This window comes from Erpetoichthys calabaricus, chromosome 8 (genome assembly GCF_900747795.2).
Source record: "Erpetoichthys calabaricus chromosome 8, fErpCal1.3, whole genome shotgun sequence".
NCBI classification, from domain to species: domain Eukaryota; kingdom Metazoa; phylum Chordata; class Cladistia; order Polypteriformes; family Polypteridae; genus Erpetoichthys; species Erpetoichthys calabaricus.
The window spans coordinates 82,163,455-82,190,134 of NC_041401.2; the positions used below are offsets into that span (position 1 = coordinate 82,163,455).

At 37.1% G+C, this 26,680-nt stretch overlaps 1 protein-coding gene across 3 annotated transcripts in view; it reads right to left on the reverse strand.

Annotated features, from left to right (window-relative positions):
• The window catches only part of mtmr4 (myotubularin related protein 4), a 205,914-nt gene that overhangs the window by 145,870 nt on the left and 33,364 nt on the right, over positions 1-26,680 (reverse strand). Inside the window, exons 1-2 of one of the 3 annotated variants that reach the window (XM_028806988.2) lie at positions 23,605-23,790; positions 21,809-21,867 (exon numbers count right to left, since the gene is read on the reverse strand). In XM_028806988.2, coding sequence (XP_028662821.1) covers positions 21,809-21,811 — 3 coding nt within the window. In that variant the 5' untranslated portion in view covers positions 21,812-21,867; positions 23,605-23,790. Of the gene's footprint in view, positions 1-6,749; positions 7,125-21,808; positions 21,868-23,604; positions 23,791-26,680 lie in introns of those variants that run through there. The other 2 variants (XM_028806987.2, XM_051930812.1) reach the window with 2 other exon arrangements.

Here is a 26,680-nt window from a genome sequence, read left to right on the forward strand (position 1 = left end):
ATGACAACAGAAATAGTCTTTGAATGACATATTTTTTTAATTTGTAATAAAAAAAGTGCTAACATAAACATGACAAAGTGGGAATTCTGTACTTAAATCTCTGCAGCCATGCTAATGTTAATCAATTTGGTCTTCACAATTTTAAAGGGAAGAAAAAGCTTCATATGAAAAATACACATTGTAAGCAATGTTAGTAAAATCTTGTACTCTAGAAACATTTCAGGAGCACCAAACCACCATTAAAAACCCTTGCTATTGATGCTGTGTAAAAATGTTCATTATTTTTTTTTTTTTAGAATTCATGAAGCAAAACTGTATGCTTCAACGTGATCAGAATTGCACAGGAACCACCATCCCCCTATTGCTTCAACTCACCTTGGACTTCATAGATGTCCTAGTCCCTAGAACTAGAATTCCCAAAGACTGCAAAATTGTTTGTTTTCCCTGAAAAGCCTACTTTCCCCAGACACATACAAGGAAAATTGTACTGTCCTTATAAGCACAGCAACTTCCTGCTGACAGCCGCCTTTGTTTTGCAAATGTGTCAGTTAGCAGCACTTTCCCAATCCCTAATTCAGCTAGACGTTTGCCCCTTCTTACACTTACAGTCTGTGTTTATCAACACCAGCCCAAAACCTCTCCTTTACCGCTCAAATCTTTGTTGAAGATTTTTATATATACAGCTCAATACAATTAAAGGAACACTTTTTAATCAAACTATAACATCAAGTCAATGAAACTTCTGTGATATTGATCTGGTCACTTAAGTAGCAGAGGGGGTTGTTAATCAGTTTCAGCTGCTTGGGTGTTAATAAACTTAACAACAGGTGAACTAGAGGGGCAACAATGAGACAACCCCCAAAACAGGAATGGTTTAACAGGTGGAGGCCACAGACATTTTCCCCTCCTCATCTTTTCCGATTGTTTTTCAATTAGTTTTGCATTTGGCTACAGTCAGTATCACTACTGGTAGCATGAGGAGATACCTGGACCCTACAGAGTTTGCACAGGTAGTCCAACTGCCGCTCGCATATGTGGATTTCACTTTCACTAAACAAATCTTTTAATTCTCACGGATACACCTCTTCATTGGGAAGAAACACTACTTTTCCCCTGATGGCAACACGAATTAGACGAGCTGCAAGTCTCCGACTTTAAGTTAAAATCCAAACAATATATTCAAATCTCTTTTCGCTGTTCTGTTATTTTCACTGAGTAATAATTTGTTTGTTTGTGCTAATGCAAGCTTTGCTATCATTTTTTTGAGACGTTCGAATTTTAGTACTTCCATTATCTCTAACCTGCTCTGCATGTGTATCGCGCCAATGTTTTTGAACTCTTTACAACATTCTACTTGGTCATCTACTCTGTCTTTTATTTCCAGCCACGGGTGTGGTTAAATCTCTTGGCACAAAGACTTGTCTCGCAGGACGTGAAAGTATCTCTCTGAAAACAAAAAGTCACGTCTCGTCCCAGGATTTTTTTTTATTATAATAGAGATACAGTAATCCCTCCTCCATCGCGGGGGTTGCGTTCTAGAGCCACCCGCAAAATAAGAAAATCCGCGAAGTAGAAACCATATGTTTATATGGTTATTTTTATATTGTCATGCTTGGGTCACAGATTTGCACAGAAACACAGGAGGTTGTAGAGAGACAGGAACGTTATTCAAACACAGCAAACAAACATTTGTCGCTTTTTCAAAAGTTTAAACTGTGCTCCATGACAAGACAGAGATGACAGTTCTGTCTCACAATTAAAAGAATGCAAACATATCTTCCTCTTCAAAGGAGTGCATGTCAGGAGCACAGGCTGTCAGAGAGATAGAGAAAAAACCAAACAAATCAATAGGGCTGTTTGGCTGTTAAGTATGCGAAGCACTGCGGCACAAAGCTGTTGAAGGCGGCAGCTCACACCCCCTCCGTCAGGAGCAGGGGGGGGGAGAGAGAGAGAGAGAGAGAGAGAGAGAGAGACAGAGAAAACAAGCAAGCAAAAATCAATACGTGCCCTTCGAGCTTTTAAGTATGCGAAGCACTGTGCAGCATGTTGTTTCAGGAAGCAGCTGCACAAAAGATAGCAACATGAAGATAATCTTTCAGCATTTTTAGACGAGCGTCCGTATCGTCTAGGTGTGCGAACAGCCCCCCTGCTCAATCCCCCTACGTCAGGATCAGAGAAAGTCCGCGCAAGAGAAAGAGAAATGTAAGCTGGGTAGCTTCTCAGCCATCTGCCAATAGTGTCCCTTGTATGAAATCAACTGGGCAAACCAACTGAGGAAGCATGTACCAGAAATTAAAAGACCCATTGTCTGCAGAAACCCGCGAAGCAGCGAAAAATCTGCGATATATATTTAAATATGCTTACATATAAAATCCGCAATGGAGTGAAGCCGCGAAAGGCGAAGCGCGATATAGCGAGGGATTACTGTATATATATATATTTATTTGTGACAGCGTGACTGTATAAATAACATTCACTGTTATTTTTTAATGTGCCAAAGCATGACAATATTAAGTAAATCCATTGCTTCTTCATCACCATGTTACTACAGGAATACAATAAACAATAAAATTTCCCCTATTTGATCCTTTGGAGTTTCCAGAGGGGGCTGGGCGGTCTCATGGTCTGGAACCCCTGAAGATTTTTTTTTTTTTCTCTAGCCATGTGGAGTTTTTTTGTTTTTTCTGTCCTCCCTGGCTATCTGACCTTACTCTTATTCTATGTTAATTAGTGTTGTCTTATTTAATTCTTACTTTGTCTTTTTTTCTTTTCTTCATCATGTAAAGCACTTTGAGCTACATTATTTGTATGAAAATGTGCTATATAAATAAATGTTGTTGTTGTTTCAAGCATTGTGATACAGTGACAGTCGATCAATGAGGAACAATGTGGTCCTCCAAGAGTTTTGTGCACCACTATACACGGTCAGTCCAGCAAAGACTGGGTCAGGTCTCGGATATATGTCATAAGCCAAGGACATTCAAAAACACTGCTGGTATGCATCAAGCACTGACAGTATGCCACTGCTGAAAACTGAGAAGTGCTGGTATATCATGCAGGAGACTACAGCCCACTTCAAGCCCTCATCAAAATTAAACATTGGCGAGTATAAATAATAAGTATAAATAAATAAATTAAAAAGTACATAAAGATGTAGATAATGATGAGAATGCAAAAAGAATCAGAAGGATCTATTTACTTCAAACAAATAACAAGCCTTGGTAAATTAAAAAGAATACTAATATGAACTACAAAACTGAATACAAAACTACTGTGATATTCATATGCTTAACCATTTATCATCCATAATATTTAACCTAACATGTCCTGTTCATCGCCAAAGTTCAGTGTGGTGAAACACATCTATAAGATCGTAAGATTTTAAACTGCTATTCCCACATTCATCTTCAAACTGCCTATTAATGTCAAAAAGATATAATGTGAATTAGTCTTTCTGTTATCTGAAACAGCTTTTAATCTTCTCTTGCTAGCTAGTTACCCAAACACAACCAGGTATGCGGTACAGTATCAGACTTTGAGATGTCTGGTTGTGGTTGTATCTGCACAATGGTAAAATGTCACTTTCCCTCTAATGTGCCAGCTAGTTCTGAGCTGTATGTGAAAGTTGACTGAAGGAGATACTTTTCTTCTTGCAGAGCCTGACCTAATTTATTGTAACAAATGGTATTGGTGATTGAGGAATGAAATGGAAGATTAAAAGTAATTCAGGTTTTCTTTATCTTCTTCACTTGATGAAAACATTTTCTTTTGTCATTCACTCAAATGGATGCGGCAGCCTCCCAGATGAATGTTTCTGTACACTCTAGGTCCTCCAGGCTGCAATACAGCTTCCGTATCATTAGTGTCTCCTCCATCCAGGTTTGGCATCTCATGGCCTTATACGGTGGACTGTCTTGCAGATAAATGCTCTGTTGCCTGGCTGTCCATTTTGCATTGGCACTGTTGACTGTCCAGTCTGGAACATGGTGTAGAGGTGGTGGTCTAGGCAGTTGTGGTATGTCCAGAATCTGAAACAAGCCACCTCCTCAGGTCTTGTAAGCAGGTGTTATGGGTCATTCTAATTATATCAAGGTTACTGATGCAACCATTTATTGTGTCGATTGGACTTAATAATGGTTCTAACTTTGTGGTAAGTGGTAGACCAGTCTTTCTGTTCTTTCATAGATACTTCCTTTGCCAATCTGTCAGCAACTTCATTGCTTAGCACATTGCAGTGGGAAGGAATCCACTGCTTAAACATCATTTTAAATTACAGCTCACTGTTATAGGAGGTCTCTGTCAACACTGCAGCAAATGAGAAAGAAGACAGCAGGGTATTCCAGAAGCTGTATCTAGGTGGGAGAGAAGTGTGCATTGCAAAAGCCAGTTATAAACATGTTCCTGAACACTGAAAAAGGATTTTAAGATAGGTCTGATATTTCTGTTAAAAATAGTCATACGGCACTAATTTCAGTTCTTGACAAGAAAAAAAAAATTCTGTTTAGTATTTGTGATCTTTTTGTTAACTTACTATAACGTCTTGAATGTAATAAAATTGTAAGGATGGTTCCTTGTTTATGCACTACTACAAAAGAAAAAAATAGTGATATTTGTAATGAACACAAAAATGACAGATGACTTAAACAAATCACACAAAATAAATGTATATATTTTATTTGTCCATGTTTTACCATTTGATAATAACTTCTGATAAAGTGAACAGGCGCAGCACATGACTGACATTTAGAAGAACATACTACAGTTGAAATCTCATGGGTCTTGCAGCACCAGACTTAATACTTCACAGACTGAGATGCAATTTTGATGCGGCAGGATGGGACAAAACCCTTACCTCCCATGCAGCTATCTAGAGAAAATACTGTATCAGAATAACTATGCCATGATTGTAATTACTAAGGAGTTTATAATATTCAATAGTAATCAACATCATATTATTACCCTGCCCACTTTTGAAGGTTTAAATATTTACATGATAAAATTGAAGTAGAATTAAAAAATGCATGTTCATGCACAATATCACTGCCTTTATTAGTAGTCCACAATTTTTTCTCAGTTAGGTTGTTAAAAACAGTCATTTGGCAGGGTTTTTGAGAATAGCTGGTGAAAAACCTAAGAGGCACTTGTAGCCCATGAACTACTCCTGTTTTGGGACTCTGATGCTGCTTGCTTTACAAGAAGATGAAACCAGCTGGAATCTAACTGAAGAGGTCACAAAAAAGGGGGGTAAAAGGAGCAAATTCTAATTTCAAGGAGTATAAAACAAACTCTGGAAATTGACAGTGATATTTAAGAGGAGGAAAAAAATTATACTCCCACTACAGAATGCAAGTCATATTGACTTAGGAGCTGGACTATAAACAAACCAATAATATGCATTTTTTTTATTAAAACACAACTGTCTTTACTAGAAGCCAAACATTCTGAAATAAAGGGACAATGAAGCTAAATGAAAAAGTATATGATCTATATGACAACTAGTCTAGTGATGATCTTTAAAAAGGTGTAAAAAGCCTCACCTATATAAACAAATTATGCTTTAAAAAAATCTTACAAAATTATGTTTAAAACCACTTATGAGAAGTGTACAGAAAAAGCTTGGATTAAGATTCATAAAGGACTTACCAATTTTACAATTACTATGAAACATCACATCAACCTGATTGTTTCTAAATACAGAATGACTAACAAACACAGGTGCAAGCTCTTTATTTGTATCCTTGGTTAAAATATTTTTATATATAGTACACTACAGATTGGACTGCCCCAAAGAGCTAGAACACCAACACATACATACACACACCCCACAAAATTTACAGCAGAGCAATTCCAGGACCAGGACAAATAGCAAGGTCAAAAATAATAAATCAAACATTGTCTCTTTGTAAAGATCACTTCAAACTGTATAAAGATTACTTCTTTGCTTGAAATTTAAAAATAATCACCCAGGCCTAAAATTGATTACAAAAAAAAAAAAAAAAAAACCTTAAGTGCAGATAACAAAATAATAAAATCAGCATTAAGTTTTCATGTTAAAATGCATATGCCTATATAGTTCTAGGCATATGGAAAGTCAAAGTTCAAGTATTCTAAATTGAGAAAACAGATCGATAGGTGTTTAAGCCTTCAAATAAAAATATTGTCCATTCATTAAGGCTTAAAGTATACTGCCAGACAATAAAAATTACAATGCTAAATCTCATGAGGCAGAAATGCTGTAAAGCAATAGTTAAATGTCTATGTTGCTTAGTCCGAAAAACTGCACTGTGTTTTTTGGTAAAAAGGCAAAGATGATTTTGAGATAATTATAAACAAGGATAGCAAACTGACCTTTCCAAAGTTTAGTTTTTGTAAACTTTATTTAAAAATCGAAGAGTATAAAAACAGTATTTTCAATAAAAGATGACTTGAATGTTAAAAGTGCACACCTTAAATTTTTCAGACCACACCCCAGTATCTACAAACCACTGAACATTTAATTTTCTAGTTTCATTACACAAATAAAAAAAATGGAAAGGGAATGAAATGGCCCCTTTTGTTTACACCAAGTAGTAAATCACTGCAGACAAAGAAGGTAAACTCATGCATACTCCCTTTCAAAAGCTAACAATATCTAAAGAATTTACTTCTAATCAAATCTGTTTGTGTGTCTCTCTCTCACACTCACACACGCACACCACACACACATCCTCGGCAATAAATCTTAATATAAATGTTAAACAGCAACTTACAAAGCAGTTTAGCATAGAGCAAGACACTCCACCAGCCAGTCTCATGTTCAGAAGGACAGCGCAAGCTGCGCTGGTGCAGTAAGCAGCTCTGATGGAGCATGGTGTACCGGCAAAGCCATTGTTACCCTTCTGTGTCCTACTGCTTTAACGGCGCAATGTCAGCTCTAAATAGTAAGCTCTGAATAAATGCAGGGATCCTGCAGCTAAAACAGAACGAGATTGACCAGTCTGGGAAAACAGGATGATCCAAAACAAACAGATGAATTTTAGGTCCATACTGATGAAAATAACGGCAGGTGCACAGAAGAGCTGCAAGAGGAGACAAGGTGGGGGAGGGAACTGTCTATAAGGCAGTCTCCACCTTGGTTGCTCATGCTTCATGTGCGCAGGCACTGGCTTGCTTGCTCAGGCGCTGGCTTGCTCTTGCTCTCGCTCTCTCTCCCCCCCCCCCCCCCCCAATCTCTTTGCATTCACTCCTCTGTAATCTTTATTACTTAAAAAAATTGATCCAGTGCAAAACAAACCAATCCACAATAATCCAGACACCTTGCACCATTTTCACAGTTAACCTATGAACAAAAAGACTTCAGAAATAAGAGTCGGCCCTTGACATTGGCGTAAATGAATAGCAACAATCCTAACATGTTGTGTATGAAATACTGACTATTAGTGAATTTATTAAAGAAACCCAAAACCACTGAAAAATAGGAAAGTGCCCAAGTTCTGCAAGTGTGTATTATGTAATTTAAAGGCATTGCACTTTCTTTCATTTTCTGAAGATAACCTAATATAAATGTATTTTAAAATACAGGAATTCATCTAATCCTAACCATGCCAAAAATGTGTATAATAGTTACATTAGTCTTGAACTAAAAATGAGGTACATTATAGCCCACAGTTTTCTGAAATAAAGTAAATACTACTGTAAGTTAATCATAGGTCTGTATAATTGGGAAAATGGACTGCCTAAGGATATACACCAAAAATACTCTGTAGACACAATTCTACAGGCAATTACAAAAGCAAATATTTCTGTTAAATCTGTGCTGGTTTTAGACACTGACAAGATGCAATTCCTGTTAGTTGTGATATTTGCTTGACAAACAAGTTTTTTTGTCAGATATCTAACTGGATTTAAGAAGGATTTTTGAAGGCTATAAAGGACATTCATTTATTCCCTTTTTAAAATTATGTTACATTGTATAAGAAATATCTATTTGGATGAGACTGGCATGTTGGTCCATTCTTACCCCTAGATTAAAGTGAAAAATTTACATATTACAATAAAAAAATAAATAAATAAAATAAAAAGGTTGCCAACTCCTAGTATTGGCCATTCACAGGTCTTAACAGTTTATTTTCCTTTCTGTCAACACACTAAAAAGTTACTTAAACTACTTCATTACTTTTTCAGTATATGAAGAATGAAAACTTTTTTACTGCCTGTAAAATGAAATACAACCTGCTCAATTTTATTAGAACTATACCCTTGCAATTAAAACAAAAATTATATATATAGTTCAGTAAAAAGAAATTATTCAAAAACAACAATGCTGCTTTAAGTATACAGCAGCAGATAAGCAAAAAACACAAAAACAATCCCTATGGAAAACAGGGATGTTAGCATTAAAAGTATGTCAGCTACACTTTATGATGAAGCACATTTGCACTTCCCCCACCTAACTGACATTTAAATCATATGCTTAAGTTAATTTTATCCATAGGAACATTTTAATAATATCCAGTATCAGGAAATGGACTGTATTAACTAAACTGAAAGGTGATTAAATGAACAGTGGAAAATACAGCTTTCTGCAAAGATTTATATCTTGACAAGTCTTAATGCCAACTTTCTTTCCCTTCCCAAAGGATACTATATACACAGTACAGTGATGTTAGATACTGTTCCAGACACTCCAACTACCCCCAATTTGGAATGAGCTCCATCTGTTTGGACTTGCCTAGATACTCTGACAATTATGTTCCTTTGGTAAACCCAGTACTTTTCTCCATCTACTCCAGGACTGCCCGACTGTCTTTCTTTTTAATATAAGTCACTTGTGATCTTTTCTTTCTTGAAATATTCCACTATTACATTAAACTCTCCTTCTTTAAAACCTCTCCGTGTAACTGCTTAACCCTGATAAACAAATTATTCTCTTTCTCGGTACTCTAATAGAGAAACGAAATCTTCTCACTGAGAGGCTACTGAGATTGATATTGTGGACCAGTGGTTCTCAAAGTCAGTACTGGGGACCACATGAGACTGTAAATGTTTGCTCCAATCAGTTTCATGATCAATGAGTCGTTTTCTCCTGTAATTGAACTTATTTAATTATCTTCTCTTATTCTGCATTCGGAAAAGTACAAAAGTATGATTTTTATACAGTGGAACCTCTAGATACGAGTTTAATTCGTTCCAGCACTGAGCTTGTATAGCGAATTTCTCGTATCTAGAACAAACTTCCCCATTGAAAAAAATGGAAATCCAGTTAATCCGTTCCACACCCCAAATATATTAACATAAAAATCAATTTTCCTAACAAATAACACTGATAAATTATATATACTGTAGTCTACCTTTAATAAATAACACTGGTAAATAATATAACTGATCATTAAAAGAATCAAAACAGGTGTCCAAAGTGCAGTAGAGCATTCAATAAATCTTTAAATAAATAATCCTTAAAACAGTTGTGAAGTGGAGGTTTAAAATACACAAGAATAACAATCCTTTAACACGAGGTTAAAACGTCAAAAGGATGCAGTCTTTAAAAAACAGATGACAATCCCCGGTGCTTCTTCTCTGTTAGCGTCTCACCTGCGGGCTCTGCAACAGGCGAGACACTCTTAATGCAGCTGACCTTCTCTACACCGTCCTGCTTCAGCTGTTTGGCTCGCCTGTTCAGCTCACTGTTCAGCTACACGCGAGCCTGCACTCACTCGCCTGCCTGCCTGCGCACGCGCGCGCTCTCGCTCTCTCTCTCTCTCCTCTCTTTTCTTTTACTTTTTCTCCCCCTTAACCGGCTCGCGCTTCTCTATATATGCGGGGAGGACATGGCAGCTGCAGCCCATCAGCCACAGGAACAATCATGGATGTGGGCAGTTTTCCACCTGTGCACTTAAGTGAGAAACGCAGACACCGCAGATCGCGGCTCGCAACTGCTACCACGCCCCCTTGCTAAGCCGCGAGCTATACCCACAGCCTGGCTCGTGGCTCGTTATGCGAGCCAATGCTCGTATTTAGATCTGAATTTTTCGCTCATACTTTCCTCGTATTTTGAATTTCTCGTATACAGAGGTGATCGTATCTCGAGGTTCCACTGTATTTGCAAGCTATTTACAAATATTCAATTTTATCTCTAGATGTAGATTGTTAATTCTCTTTTGTTTCTTTCCTATTCATTTGCTTTTTTCTTTGTAGTCTGCTTCCTCATTTGTGTCCTAATAATGACAATTAATAATGAGCCGAGTAAACACCCATGCAAACAACACTGAATACCAAAAGGCTGCAACTACGTCAGACCCACCAACATGCTCATTGGTAAATACTGAATAACCAGAAAAACCATAATAAAATGATGACGGAAATTTTTAAAACCAAGTTAAAACAAAAACCCATTAAAATTATTCCCAAGTAACAAACACTAGCTGTCAAAAGTTTTAGAATGCCTTAGTTTTTCCTGTTTCTCTTCAAATTTAGTTGAAATGCAATTGATCACCTCAAATGGTAAAAAGGTAAGCAGTAAACTGCCAGAAGTTTAAAGGTAAAGGTTAAGTAAAGGTTAGCAAAAATTGAAAAATGGGAAATTACACAATATTACAAATGGGCCTTCTTTAGGGTACAACCTATAGATGTTCTGCAGCAATTAAAGTAAATTAATCTTTGGATGTTGAAGCAAACAATTTGCACAGGTGCCCAAACTTCTGTTGAATACTTAAAAACCCTCTGTCTGTGTTAAAGGAGAGATGGAACAGACTGTGTTACTACACACTCTGAAGTACTACTTGGACAATATTACACTGTAGAAAGCTTGTAAATTCCAGTGATAATGGCAATAAGACAGCTTTATTCCCCTTAGAAGTGAAGGCATTTCATTTAGAGAAATTGCAAACAGAAAATTTATCAGGCATCTGTCACTGCCACTTCTGCCGCTATAAAATTATATTAATAATGAAAATACGTAACAATGTTCCACACATGTTTAGTGCTTTTGGAAAACCTAGTATGCACAGATGGCCACCTGGTAGGCCGACTTGGTGGAATATTTTACAAGTGGACTCAGCTTTAAACAGAATCCCACTGCATCTTGTTTCTTTTTAACATTGCTCCCTCAACTGTAGGGGATATATTTGTAATGACATGTTTATAACCAAAAAGAAAAAGAACACTGTGATTTAATACCAGAGTATTTCATTAAACTGGTAGCTTAGCTTAGTTTTCTGGAGCTTTGCACCAAGTATTGTTTTCATTAAAATAATGATCTAAAACATAAAAATTGGGTTTAGCAAACCTGCTCACCTGTTTTGAATGAATGCCTTTTCAACATGCAGCTGCATTTAGCCGTTAATCATTTTTTTGTGCATCCCTATAGCTACAATTTTAAAGAGCTCTGTGCAAGATAAAACTAAGGTAGTCATGCAATACACCACAGTAATGTCAGATTTGTTTTTTTTAAGATGGGTAGACATCAGGAAAAATACTTTTTCCCTACAACCTAATTTCAAGTTGCAAGTTAGCATTTCCCATGAAACAGTAAAGTGCATCAATGTGCACTCATTTATTAAGCACATATAATCTATGTGCCAATTTGTTCATTTGTAAGGGCCAAAAATTCCTTTGTACGTTTATTGTGGTCAACTTATTTTAAATTGTTGTTTATTATTATTGTTATTAAAGTTCAATATTCTGTTTTTTTTTTTTTTTTTTTTTAAATTACCCAGATTAAAAGTAGGCAAAATAGTAATTATCACATTCATTGAGCAACCAATTTAAAAAAGGTCTGAAGTCAGTCACAAAAAAGTGTAATTGTAGACACCAAAATATAATCAAAATGGTCATGTGACAACAGCAGTGCCCCTTTCCAAAGGGGGCTCATGTACCAAACCCCCCAACATGGTAGCCCTTGCTGCTAGATCACATTTCAGTGAAAAACGCTGCACTTTATTAATTTCAAACACTAAAAAAAGCAGGCTTGGATAATAGAACCAGAATGTCTTCATGGATTTTGTGACTTTGCAGAGGACTTTTTCACCACAATGTTGGAATTTATGGGACACACCTTTACAATAGTGATGCATTAAGAGAAGCCAGGCTTCCAGAGATTCGTCGCCCCTACTGGAATTTATAAGTTTTTTTTTTTTTGCTTTCATTAAGTTTGTGTTATTTATTTGAAGTGGGGTAGGAAGGAAGGTTTTATTTAGTTTGCAGCTACTGTATACAGTAGTGAATGAAAACAATCAAAAAATTATTGTACAGTAATCCCTCGCTATATCGCGCTTCGCGGCTTCACTCCATCACGGATTTTATATGTAAGCATATTTAAATATATATCGCGGATTTTTCGCTGCTTCACGGGTTTCTGCGGACAATGGGTCTTTTAATTTCTGGTACATGCTTCCTCAGTTGGTTTGCCCAGTTGATTTCATACAAGGGACGCTATTGGCAGATGGCTGAGAAGCTACCCAGCTTACATTTCTCTTTCTCTTGCGCTGACTTTCTCTGATCCTGACGTAGGGGGATTGAGCAGGGGGGCTGTTCCCACACCTAGACGATACGGACGCTAGTCTAAAAATGCTGAAAGATTATCTTCACGTTGCTATCTTTTGTGCAGCTGCTTCCTGAAACGACATGCTGCACCGTGCTTCGCATACTTAAAAGCTCGAAGGGCACGTATTGATTTTTGCTTGCTTGTTTTCTCTGTCTCTCTCTCTCTTTCTGTGCTCTTGACGGAGGGGGTGTGAGCTGCCGCCTTCAACAGCTTTGTGCCGCGGTGCTTCGCATACTTAAAAGCCAAACAGCCCTATTGATTTTCCTCTGCCTTTATGACAGTCTCTGCTCCTGATTCCTTTGAAGAGGAAGATATGTTTGCATTCTTTTAATTGTGAGACGGAACTGTCATCTCTGTCTTGTCATGGAGCACAGTTTAAACTTTTGAAAAAGAGACAAATGTTTGTTTGCAGTGTTTGAATAACGTTCCTGTCTCTCTACAACCTCCTGTGTTTCTGCGCAAATCTGTGACCCAAGCATGACAATATAAAAATAACCATATAAACATATGGTTTCTACTTCGCGGATTTTCTTATTTCGCGGGTGGCTCTGGAACGCAACCCCCGCGATGGAGGAGGGATTACTGTATTCCTGTATCAATTTAGGGTAAGTTTGGTAATAACAAAACTAAGTCTGCAGTCTGAAGAGGAACCTCATTCACTGTCAGCTTGCAGATAAAAGTATATCATACAAAAAAAATCTGAAAAATATAATTAAGACTGGCCAGTTTTTTATAACAGGTTCTAAAATACCATTAGGTGCCATTTTTTTAAATTTGACCATTGTGCCAGTTTAATTAGTATAATGAAAATTCATCCCAACTAGTCCTGTCAATTCACATATCTGAAATAATCTGATACTGTAACTCTAATGGACCCTAGGTCAGTGATACTCAAGTTTTAACAATAGGTTTATTTTATTTATTTTGGCTTGGAGTTGGAGAATGAAGGAGTAATTAAAATTGCTGGCTCTATGCTGTTCTAGAAAGGAAAAACTAGCCAGCTAGAGACCACATTTAAAGAAATGCTAATTATGCTGTAGTTCTTCCTTGATTTGTTTTAAATGTACAGTACTCATGTTTTCGTACGCCCATGATAATACACTGATATTGCCATTTCCAGTGTGATTTGGCTTTTTTCTGAATAATATCCTAATTTAAAACAAAGTAAATATTTCCCGATAGTGGATTGTTACTGATCTCTTTAAATGTATAAAAAAAAAAAAAAAATTGATTACACTTTTTTAGGCTTTCAGTCAACGTAGCATGGAGGAAAATGTAATATTTTGCATTCATTAAACTATTCCTTATGGGACACTTTAAATTCACTGAAACACATCTTCATAGCACTACAGAAATGAGCAAGGAGTACTGCAGATAAAGGAGAATTGTAGAGGGTCATCCAGCTGGTATGTCATGACAAAGATGACACCATAATGGTACAAGACAGGATATATAATTCTGCCACTTTACTTTAGAATACACCTCTGCAAACCAGAATGGTTGAACAGCAAAGGCCAGAAGGTGACAGAGATGACAAGTTTATTAGGTGCCATGAAGTCATGTTTATTGTTCTGGGGTTACTATAGGAGGTTAAAGTCATTTAATCATTACACTACAAGGAAGCATACTGTTTTGGTGTGGGTTATGTTACCCTTTAGCAAGGACAACTGACCCAACAAGTATTTTCTATGCATGGCCTTCTTAATGCGGACAAGAATTAAACTGATGCCAGAGGGAAGACTGAGCCCAGAAGAGATTCCAGGACATGGCATGAACATGATTCAGATTGGTTGTACAAAGGCTGCCCTGTACCAAAGAGCCAGCAAGGTTTTGAGATGAACATTTACTGGGAAGAAGAAGAGGAGTTACTATAACATTGAGGAGAAACACTTTACACTTCATTGTGGTGTGCAGGTCACCCAACTGAAATTCTAACATAGCATCCTATACAGCCAGGCCCATAAATATGAGAAGAGTTTTTAGTGTTGCTCACTTTAAGAACATAAATTTAACAAATCAGGAGACCATTTTACTCCATCTAGATCATTTGTTTAGCTAATAGCTAAGCTGTTCCAATATCTTCTCCAGTTATGTCTTAAAGACTAACAAGGTTTCTGCTGAAAATTCATGGCTTGGTAGTTTGTTCCAAATTCCCACAAATATCTGCATAAAGAATTACGTTCTGACTTCAACCCTAAATGCACTTCCCTTTAATTTCCACTAGTGTTCTTGAGTACATGATTCACCGTTAAGTTGAAAGAATTCTGCTGGATCTACTTTATCAATGCCTTGGAGTATTTTGAAAACTTGGATTAGATTTTGACACAGTCTTCACTTCTTGAGAGTTAAACCTATGTAGTCTCAAGGCAGAGTACGACATGTCCTTAAGTCCAGAGATGCACTTGGTTGCTCCTTGGCACAGCTTCAAGTGCGGCTATGTCTTTCTTGTAGAGCAGAGATCAAAATGACATGCCATACTCCAGATGCAGTCTCACTAGTGTATTATATAGTTTGAGCAGAACATCTAGATTTATATTCAAAACAATTTTTACAATACAACCTAAAATTTTGTTTGCCTTTTTTAATAGCTTTTGCACATTACTCGGATGAGAAAAATGTGTCAACATAAGCCTCTAAATCCACTTCAAAGGTTGACAGTGTCTAATGGTGTATAATTGACGTACCTTTTGCCCATATTTAGTACTTTGCACTTTTTTTTTCTTCTTCTAAACATCAAACTGCATTTTCCACGTTTACTCAGTTCTGAAGCTTGTCCAAGTCTTTCTGAATTGTTTTTGCTGCCTACTCAGTGTCTGCCATTACTTTTAGTATCATCTACAAATTTCACAAGTTTGCTAACTACACCAAAATCTGTGTCATTAATGTAAAATTACACTTCATTCAGGAAGTGGTCCCCTGAGGCAGAGCAGGCTCTGAGAGACTGCTTTGGAACTACGGACTGGGATATCCTGCAGGGATCTTATAGTGAGAACATTGAGGAGGTTTTTGACTGCACTACTGACTACATCAACTTCTGTATGGGCATTGTAGTTCCAGTAAGAACAGTACACTGCTATGCTAACAACAAGCTATGGATTACAAGTGACATCAAGAGCCTTTTGAACCAGAAGAAAAGGGCTTTTAAAGGCGGTGATCAGCATGAGCTCAAGCGTGTGCAGAAAGAACTCCGAGTCCAGCTCAGGGCGGTGAATGAGCAGTGCAGGAGAAAGCAGGAGCAGAAGTTGCAGAATAACAGCATGAAGGAAGTGTGGGATGGGATGAAGATCATCACTGGCTGCAGCTTGAAGTGGGGTGCCACCATCGAGAACTTTAACAGGTTTGACCACCCTAACCCACTCTCACCTCGGAGTACTGCACCCTCCACCCATCCCTTCTGCCGATACCAGCATAGGAGAGTCTCTACTCCAACCCACAATTACAGCAGCCCAGGTAAGCAGAGAGCTGAGAAGCATCTTCAACCTGAGCCTGGAACAGTGGAGAGTCCCGAGGCTTTGGAAAACATCTTGCATCACCCCAGTCCCAAAGGTATCACATCCTAGTGAGCTGAATGACTTCCGGCCTGTCGCTCTGACGTCGCATGTGATGAAAACCATGGAGCTGCTGCTGCTTCACCACCTGAGGCCACAGGTCCGTCACGCCCTCGACCCTCTGCAGTTCGCATACCAGGAGAAGGTATGCTACACCGATCCCTCTCCCACTTGGACAGAGGCAGTGGTGCTGTAAGAATTATGTTTCTGGACTTCTCTAGCACCTTCAACACCATCCAACCTCTGCTCCTTAGGGACAAGCTGACAGAGATGGGAGTAGATTCATACCTGGTAGCATGGATCGTGGACTATCTTAAAGACAGACCTCAGTATGTGCGTCTCGGGAATTGCAGGTCTGACATTGTGGTCAGCAACACAGGAGCGCTGCAGGGGACTGTACTTTCTCCGGTCCTGTTCAGCCTATATACATCGGACTTCCAATACAACTTGGAGTTCTGCCACGTGCAAAAGTTCGCGGATGACACTGCTATCGTGGGCTGCATCAGGAGTGGGCAGGAGGAGGAGTATAGGGACCTAATCAAGGACTTTGTTAAATGGTGCGACTCAAACCACCTACACCTGAACACCAGCAAAACCAAGGAGCTGGTGGTGGATTTTAGGAGGCCCAGACCCCTCATGGACCCCGTGATCATCAGAGGTGACTGTGTGCAGAGGGTGCAGACCTATAAATACCTGGGAGTGCAGCTGGATGATAAATTGGACTTGACTGCCAATACTGATGCTCTGTGTATGAAAGGACAGAGCCGACTATACTTCCTTAGAAGGCTGGCGTCCTTCAACATCTGCAACAAGATGCTGCAGATGTTCTATCAGACAGTTGTGGTGAGCACCCTCTTCTACACGGTGGTGTGCTGGGGAGGCAGCACAAAGAAGAGGGATGCCTCACGCCTGGACAAACTGGTGAGGAAGGCAGGCTCTATTGTAGGCACGGAGCTAGACAGTTTGACATCCGTGGCAGAGCAACGGGCACTGAGCAGGCTCCTGTCAATCAGGGAGAATCCACTGCATCCACTAAACAGTATCATCTCCAGACTGCTGTCACTTTCCTGCTCCACTGACAGACTGAGGAAATCGTTCCTCCCCCACACTATGCGACTCTTCAATTCCACCCGGGGGTCAGGAGTGGGGGGGGGGGGTAAACGTTAACATTATTCAAAGTTGTTGTCTGTCTGTATACCTGTATTGTTATCACTCTTTAATTTCATATTTTCTTTATCAGTATGCTGCTGCTGGAGTATGTGAATTTCCCCTTGGGATTAATAAAGTATCTATCTATCTAAAACAGAAAAAGAAATGGTCCCAGGACAGACCCCCTCCACTGACCTCACTCCATACTGAGCATTCTCCTCTTATATGTATCCGTGGTCTCCTGTCAGTTAAACATGAGATCCAGTTTTGTAGGTTACCTGATGCCTGCAGCTTCTATTGTTACAATTACTCCTCAGTGTGGGACAGTATCAAAGGCTTTTTAAAAGTCTAAGTTGTATTGTGTGCTTTGCTTTGTCATCTATTACAGTTGCCATTAAAAAATCTGAAAGAATTGGTTTGACAAGATCTTCCTCTTATAAACCCATGCATATTTAATATGTTATTTTCATAGAGGTACTTTTCTAATTTACTTATTATAGTTTTCATAATTCTGCACGGCACAGAAGACTTACTGATCCACAAAGTCCATTTTATACACCTTCTGTAAGACTAGAGTCACATTTGCTACTTCCCAGTCCTCAGGTACTTCTTTCCTAAGTGACTGCTCAAATATGCCTAACAAGGATTTACAAATCAAACTTATTACAATTAGTGAAATCCCATCAGCAACAGGGTTTTGTCAGTTTTCAGCGTATTGGACCAAACTCTCCAATACTGCTCCTTGAATACTCTGCTAGTGCTTCTGTGCTAACTACCCCCAATTAGTAAGCAATCATCTCTATTTGGGTGTTAGTGCAGAAAAATATATTCTATGTCAGGTTCCTAAACTGAATGGACTGCAACTGACCTTAATTAAACAGCAGTACTCACAGAAATGTAAACTAGTAACAACTAAAAGAGAAAGCAAATAATTCTAAACAAATTACACTGCCTTACTAATTCCTAACATACCTTCACTATTGTTTTTGTTCTGTGCTTCCATGAGTAATTTTGGAACAATAAAAATGTACTACTTTGATATAACCTACGAATCTATTTAAATTATTTCAGGTTTACAGAAACACCAGGTAGAACTCTAATGCTATAGTTTTAAAAATAATACTCAACAACAAATCTTCAAAAACACTTATTTATTCATAATACATGAAGTGGAATTTTTGGTGGTGGTCTTGTTCCTTTTGTCAGCCAGGAAGCCCTTCTCATAATTATCTGAATGCAAAAATTAGAACATTAAAAGATAAATGGGATTGATGAACTACTGAACTGCTATCTGTTATACCCCATTTTAGTAGGAATTTCTCAAGTGACTGAATGAGAGCAGGAGATAGCCACATAATAAAACATTATGTTAAAAAGTATGAACTTATCTCAATCACCTGCAGCCAGTGGTGGTCATCCAGGAATTGAGGTTGAGAGCACAGAAATACTGTTTCATGGAAGTAGGGATTGTAAAATGTTTAAGAATTCTCAGCTGTAAAACATCAACCTTTTCATGACAAGCAAATTCTGAGAACATCTCTGGCCAAGAACCAACAACATAAAATTTATCATTTAGAAATTTCAACAGTTCTAAATAGGCAATTAACCCAGCCAGCACCTCTTCAAGGATGTTGGAAGAAAATAAATGCAGACACAGGAACAACAAGTAAATGATAAGATGCACAATTCAAACCTAGGGCAGTTAACTGCACAATGTAGCCAACCATTATATTTTATCAAACTTAAAAAATGACATGCTTCAATGAAAACTGAATGTTGACCAACTGCAGCTGCAGGTAAGTGAATTTATCCACAGACCAGCCTCAGAGTTACACCATTACTGTTCATCACAGAAGCTGGAAAAACGTACATCAGAACTGTCCCAAAAGAAAATAGGCCTTTCACCTTTCTTTCTCTCTCTCGATAAAATGATATTAAGATTAATCACCTTTAATACAGCACTATACATTGCCCTGATAAATGGATGGAGGCTTCACACTCATCTTTTGATTGTAATGTACCTTCCATTTAACCCCCACAATCCCTAAGATTCTGCAACACATGGAGAAAAGACAGAGATTCTGAACATGTATTAAGACACTGTATGTAACACTTAGGTACTTATGTCGTTCTCAAGACACTCAAGAATGGTGGAAACTGGGATATTTATATAATCTGTAATTACATTTAAAGAGACTGGACTGATGTTCAAAAAAAGTTTTTTTTTTTTTGTTTTGTTTTGTTTTGGTTTTTTTTGTCAAGACAGCCAAACTAATACCAAAAGTGGAGCTAGGTTAGAAATGTAAAGGAGGTTTAATTAGAAAATTCTTAATATTTATCAGCAGTTAAAATACTTATATTTGACAGTCATAAATTTTGTAAAAGACCATCTAAAAGGCGAAACTTAAACTTGCATTAGTGAAGTTAAAGTGTTGAGGAAACATTTAGTAAACTTTAAAATTCTAAATTCCAGCATTAAAATCTTACATAAAGTTTATCTCCATTCATCAACTTCCTTAAAATATAGTAATTCTGAGACTAGCAAGCTCGAATATATATGCTAGCAGCATCATATACACAGTATAAACATGCAAAAACAGAAAGGATTTAAATCCAAGTAAAGAAAGAAAATTCTGATTTAAAAAAAAACATACCACAAAAATGTAATTTCTCATGAAAATAAATTTCATGAGAAATTTCATATTTGTAGTTATAGCAACTCCCTTTTAGCACCATGTTGAAAAGTTCCATTATGATTTTTTGCCTTTTTCCTGAAGGATTCAAAACCACTGTGTTTTTGACATTTTAATGGCCCCGAGACTACACTTTCATGAACAAATTGTTATATTTGACATAATTGTAAATTGTAACAATACTTTTACAAAAATCTACACGATTACATTCTATGCTCTGCAGTTTTCAATAATAACTTTCACTATGAAGCTCCACATTTTAAATAATATTACATGTTAGGAGAATGACCTCATATATTTTAACTATGAAAAATAAGAATGAGACCTATCAGTTTAGTGTTTTTGAAATTTTTATGAAGGTATTTTCATTCCATTAAATGCACTTGACATGCCACTTCAACAATAGTTTAATTTTCATGCATTGTAAAACTGAGGGAGTAATTGTGTAAAGCAGACATTTTACTTGTATTAGAGTTTGTCTGTCTTAAAGAAGAAAGTAGTATGTCTTTGGTCAAGACTATCAATTTAGAAAATGCTTTTTTTTAACCTATTTCATGTAATTATATATTATATCCTGGAGTTCTCCATGTTAAAAATCCAACAATAAATAATGACAAACACCACGTAAAAGAGTTTTAACTACATTAACGAAAATGGTTGAATTGCATCTTCTAAAGATGCACAAATCATGCATTTTATTGATGAGGTGTAATAATTTATCAAGTCAGATCCTAGTGTATATAAGAAACAGACACAGTTAACAAATCAAATCATAACATAAAACAAACAAGTCACACAACCCCAGTTTCAAAACCTGAGAATAAGCTGAAGGGCCAATGCGGACACTAAGACAGCAGGTTGATAAATAAGAGGAGGCGGAGACTGGTACTGGATATCTAAGCTCAGACATTAGACACCGCCCCCTCCCTCACTGAAACATTATGTAAGATTTTGAAACTTCTGAAATTCACAGCATAAGGAAAAACATACCAAAAAGCTTAATATTAGTCAGAACTAAATAGACAGTAGGAAAAAAAAAAAACACTTACGGAAGCTTTCGCTCAATGCTAACCCTAAAGATTAGAATGTTTTGAACAAAAAAAAAAAAAAAAAAAAAAACACCTCTCAGCTGAACTCTTCAATAAAAACTGGGGTAGAGCCCAGACTGTTAATGTGAAATGGCTGATCACAATATTACTTGGCCAATTACAGTAAGCGCAGATGTGTGATCCACTACAGTTTGCACATAACTAATCCAGTATACTGTTGCAGTAAAGAGCACATCATTTTTAGGTAAGCCAAAGAATATTAAATTAAAATGCATTTGTTGGAAATCAAAAAGTTTAAAAATCAACAAAAACCACTGGCAAATAGAATTAAGCAGTTTTTTACTCAAGTCAGCTGGTAAGCCAAAGCATTTATTCACATGACTGTGATTAATAACTAAAAGAGATACCAACAGACAATCTAGCTTCTACTGAGCTAAAGGCAAAATATTCTCTTAACTTTTAAAAACATCTCTTCTTCTGGTGGACCTTAGGCACAATAGCGAGCTGAAGAACACAATTTTTTTTTTATAAAGCCATCACAGTGACAAGTTGTGTTATTAAAATGATCCCCATGCCAATTTGTAGAAAAAGGAATAAGAACCAAGATTAGATTCTTCTTTAGATTATATACACATGCACAATACTTGAGATGATCACTGGATTCCGCAAGTAATCACACAATGTATTAATATGTTTTCGTTTTTAACTTTGACAAAGTAAGCCACAACAACTTCAACATTCAAACTGAACCAAAAGTTTTCTATACATTTACACTTGAAATATCCAGTCTAAAATTAAAATTGTGAGATTTATCATTTACTAAAACAATGGGGACAGACACCCACTTACCATTTCTTCAGTTATTACGAACTTCAAAATGAGTAGCTTCTTATTCACTCCAGTCTCATCTGTAAAATCAATATAAAAGAGAAATACAATGAAGAATACAACTGAATAAACAACTTTTATATGCCACCTTCCATGGTATAATGTATAAGGGGGGGAAAAAAAAAAAAAATACACCATTTTACCGAGAACATACATAATAGTTTTTAACCAGGCAAGGCTAATTGACTCTCTTGTGGAATATGAGGATTAAACCGATGAATGCATATTTTTTAAAGTCCAACTTCTTGGTCAGCAAGAAATCCTTGAATAAGAAATAGATCAAATAACAAAATTGCAGACATAGATTCTTTCTAACTGAGGACCAAAAATTCCTTCCAAAAAGTTAGCATAAACAAATACTGGGTTGCTAGTGAAGCAAGAAGTCATGATATTAGATTAAAAATATTTTTAGTACTTTAAAATGTAACTTATTGTGATGAGATTAATTACTAGATAACTTTATGAAAGGCTGTTTTTTCGGATAATGTGAACTTTGCTCTCAACAGGAGCTACAAAGTGTTATACACAGACGAGTTACTGGATACATAGTGCATTCACGATGTGTTTACAGAATTAACTATTATCAAAGTTTTACAGAGTCAGAAACGTAATACATAAGGGAAACAAAAACAAACCTATTTTACCTCAGCGGTTTATATCACAGAAGGGGAAGAGGACCTCCTACATAATTCAAGAAACAGTCTAAACTAAAATATAAGAGAGGCAGAATTTTGTGTGGCATTAGCTAATGAGGTGGATTTCGGATTTAGTCCAATCGCTGTACTGTTCGATCCTTCTCTATTTATAAGAATAAAACGATGGCAATACAACAGATTACTGAGGTGAACTTTAAAAACACCTTAAAAATAACGGTCTTTACTTTGCATGACAGCCGAACAACCTGCATCTTAGTGTCTGGAACAGGCTACAGCAATCCATATAGGGACCAAAAATAGCATTGATTCCACTTCGCAGGCTAAACTTAAAATACTCTGTACAAGCGGTGACACTGGATCAGATCTTGAAGACTAATGTTTGGATGAACTACTACTTCTGTTGCATTTTTAACCAAAGTGTTAAATACAAAAGTGTGATGGACAGTTTAAGGTCATTTTAATGAAATTGGAAAAAAAACTACAGGTGTTATACGTGTCTCTCATTCACGGACTACAGAAGAACAAAAATTATTCTTGTTACATTTAGAAGCTCAACACAAAAGCTCGGGCACGCCCCCTCTCCGAACAAAAACCCTTTACTTCTAGTTAGCAGCTACGCCTACTTTAACAAGAAAACACCTCAAAATTATACAACTGTTTATTCGTAAACTAGGCAACAGTACGTTTTTCTGGGTAGCAGAAATCGTCCTTTCTTCTTGAAAAACAAAAATATACCACATTAAAACTACCATGATTCGAAAAACTGCAGCTGATTAGCTCGCAAGGGCGTATATCCAAGCAGGCATTCCGATAACGCGAACTCAATCGAACTAGGGGGGACCAAAATCATTAAAGGACAGGAATCTTCCTTCCGACCCGTGTTCTTCGTCGTGTACTTCTGTTCTACCAGCGCCTAACTGAGCGCGTAGTTCTAATAAAGTCTGGGCACTTGTTGCTGTACTCAGTTAACATTTAATATGCAACAAGTGAAGAGTTTACGTGTAGTTTGCCAGTCGAAACACTCGACAAGTCTTTTTTGAACAGGACACCGAAAAGTGGCTTCGACCAATGCAGTTGTTTCGTACGCTGGCTAGCACTTACCCGAAAAGGAAAGACTGCAGGCTTCCGTTTGTATAAAGACTGAGATCAAGACAAATCATCTAACTCTGAGCACTTGCATTTGGGAAGGTGAAGGCGTGTGCTTTCATTTTATTTAGTACACCGCAAAACGTTTAAGGATATAGTAAAAGCGTTACAGTACTTCCTATTCTTCACGAATCACGTGGGATGCGGCGTAGTCCCTGCAGAACCAGGTTGTCTTTAGTTTAAAAGGGGTGGGGCAGCGTTCGGAGGCGTGGTCTTCCAGAGAGCACGCACGCCTCGTGCCTCCTGTAGCACTGCACGTACGCACTGGCATAAAGTACATAGCTCTTCCAGCCATCATGAAGTATCTTTGGCAGCTACAATCGCTTTTGCCGTTAAGTACACTATGCCATTCATTCAGAAGTTCTTACACACATCAAGTCTCTCTTCTTAAGCAACAATGTTCGCTTCAACAGCTCTGTTACGCTTCACAAGAATTTTTCGAACCATTTAAATATTAGACGTGGTTCATGATGCACAGGTTGCTGCTGATGACACAACTGGACCAATACAAAATATAAATGGCAGGTTTAGGTTTGCTTATTCTCATTCATTTACATTAATGTACCACTTGTCATCAATAAAGGGTATGGATGCATCTTCTCAGTTTACTAAGCTTTGGAATCATCTTGCCTGAAGAAGGGGCCTGAGTTGCCTCGAAAGCTTGCATTTTAGAATCTTTTTAGTTAGCCAATAAAAAGGTGTCATTTTGCTTGGCTTTTCTAAGCTTTGTAAATAAAGCCAAAACTCAGTGTTACTAACCCCACGTAGTGCAATTACACAATTTCCAAAGCAGTTATTACTAAACAACTCTATTTAGCAAAAAAAAAAAAAACAAACACCTAATGCACAGTGCACATCAAATGTCTACACACCTTCAGAGAAATGTCAGCTTTTAAAGAAATGTAAAGGCAGACATCAAAACAAATAATGTTAGACCATTTGTGCCTTTAATAACGTCTTGTAGCCAACAATATGTTTGTAAAAAACAAAATGTATTTTAAATAATGAAAAATAAAATCTTGTTGCACAAGTTTGCATAGCCTTTAATGAAGCAGCTGATTACAGTAGTAACTGTTTATAAAGGTATTTATCAACTGTGCAAACCTGGATTTTGCATTTTTACCTCACTTTTTTTTGTAGAAGAATTCAAGCTCAGCCAAATTTAGGAGAACTCATGTGCACAGCCGTCTTGGTAATCTGGGCTCTAGCTACACCATTCCGGGATGTTGATCTTTCTTTTTCAGACCTTTTCTTATGAACGAATATTTCAGACTAAATAAATAAAAGAACTGTGAAGTGTGAAAATAAACTACAACATGGTGATTAAACTATTAAGGTCAAGTGACTATACTGTAATACAATTAGCATAGCAAAATGGCAGTTTATTAAAAGGATCACAAAGTTGTCTGCTTGTTTCAATTATATTATACATTTTAGGAACGTCTGTGGTGGGCTGGCGCCCTGCCCGGGGTTTGTTTCCTGCCTTGCGCCCTGTGTTGGTTGGGATTGGCTCCAGCAGACCCCCGTGACCCTGTAGTTGGGATGTAGCAGGTTGGATAATGGATGGATGCATGGATTTAGGAATGTCTGTGCTAGTCTTTACAATACCTCTTTCTTCTTTGTTTTGATTCAGACATTTTAGCCCTTGCATCCTGCTTTCTTTGTGTATCTTGTTGACATTCTGATAGGGCAAGCATGGACCCTGTACACTTTGTGGTTTTATTTATATAGAGAAGAGATTCTCAGTGTTTTGGCAGAGTGAGGATGCAAAGACTAAAACTGTTTAAAATTCACCCTACCAAAGTGAAACTTAACAGATTCAGCAAAGTCTAAAAGGAATAAACAGGGATAAGCGTTTAAGAGTAGTAACAGTCATAGAACAATTGTACAGGTTTAAAAACATTTTACATGCGATGCAGAACAGGTTCATCCTAAAATTTGAAATTACAAAGAAATAAAAACATTGCATTGAGTAAAATATATAAAAAAAGAAGTTGCAAAGGAAAAAAAACAGCTACTGTATATAAGGCATACAAGACTAATAACTCCAATGCTAACAGTATGAGAGCATGAGAACAACCATTAAACAATATGGAGAAGTTCAGTATTTTTCATGTCAAAGTTATGGACCTATGTACCCTTTAGCTATACAGTATGTGCAAGCTGCAAGAATAGACAAAGTATTTTTTTTAATTTAACAAAAATTGATTCACTTTAGAATACAATTCTATGAGGAAAATTAATATATATCATGACTGTGAAGAAATAACTGATTTTGAAAATTACAGACTTAATTTAAGAAGAATGTAATGGAGCTAAAAGGCAGTTAGAGAGGCATATTGCAGAGAAGGTGAAAAATGACCCAAAGAGATTCTTTCAGTATTATATTAGTAAATGAACAGTCAATTGAAGAGGTGATCTGCATTAAGAACATTACATGGAAATCAAAATACACTCACAGTGAAATAACAAATGCTTTAAGCCTACATTTTACTTGAAAATGTTCGCATTTGAGGAAGTGTATAGCCTCCCAGCAGTATCAGAGACTACTAAAGAGGTACTGAAGGCTTTATAAACTGTAGTAGGTGAAGTACTGCTTTGATCAAATAGGCTGAAATCAAACAAATCAAAAGCACCAAATAACATTTATCCTCGAGTGCTTAAGGAGGTTATAGAGTACATATATAAACCCTTGACTCATTTTAAGAAAGTCAACACACTGGAAAAATCTGTAATGACTAGAAAATAGCAAATTATATCCAGTTATATTAAAAGGGTGTTCAAGCAGATACAGGTATCTATAGGCCAGTAAGCTTAATGTGCATCACAAGTAAAATTAATGGAAGGAATTATTAAGGAAAAGATTGAGCAACACATTGCAAGTACAGGAGTTTTACTAAACAGCATGGGTTCAGACAGGGGAAGTCATACTTTATTAACATGCTGGAACTCTATGAGTAAGCAACAAAAGTATACAATCAGAGTGGCAAATATGATATTATTTATCCTGGTTTTCAGAAAGCATTTGATA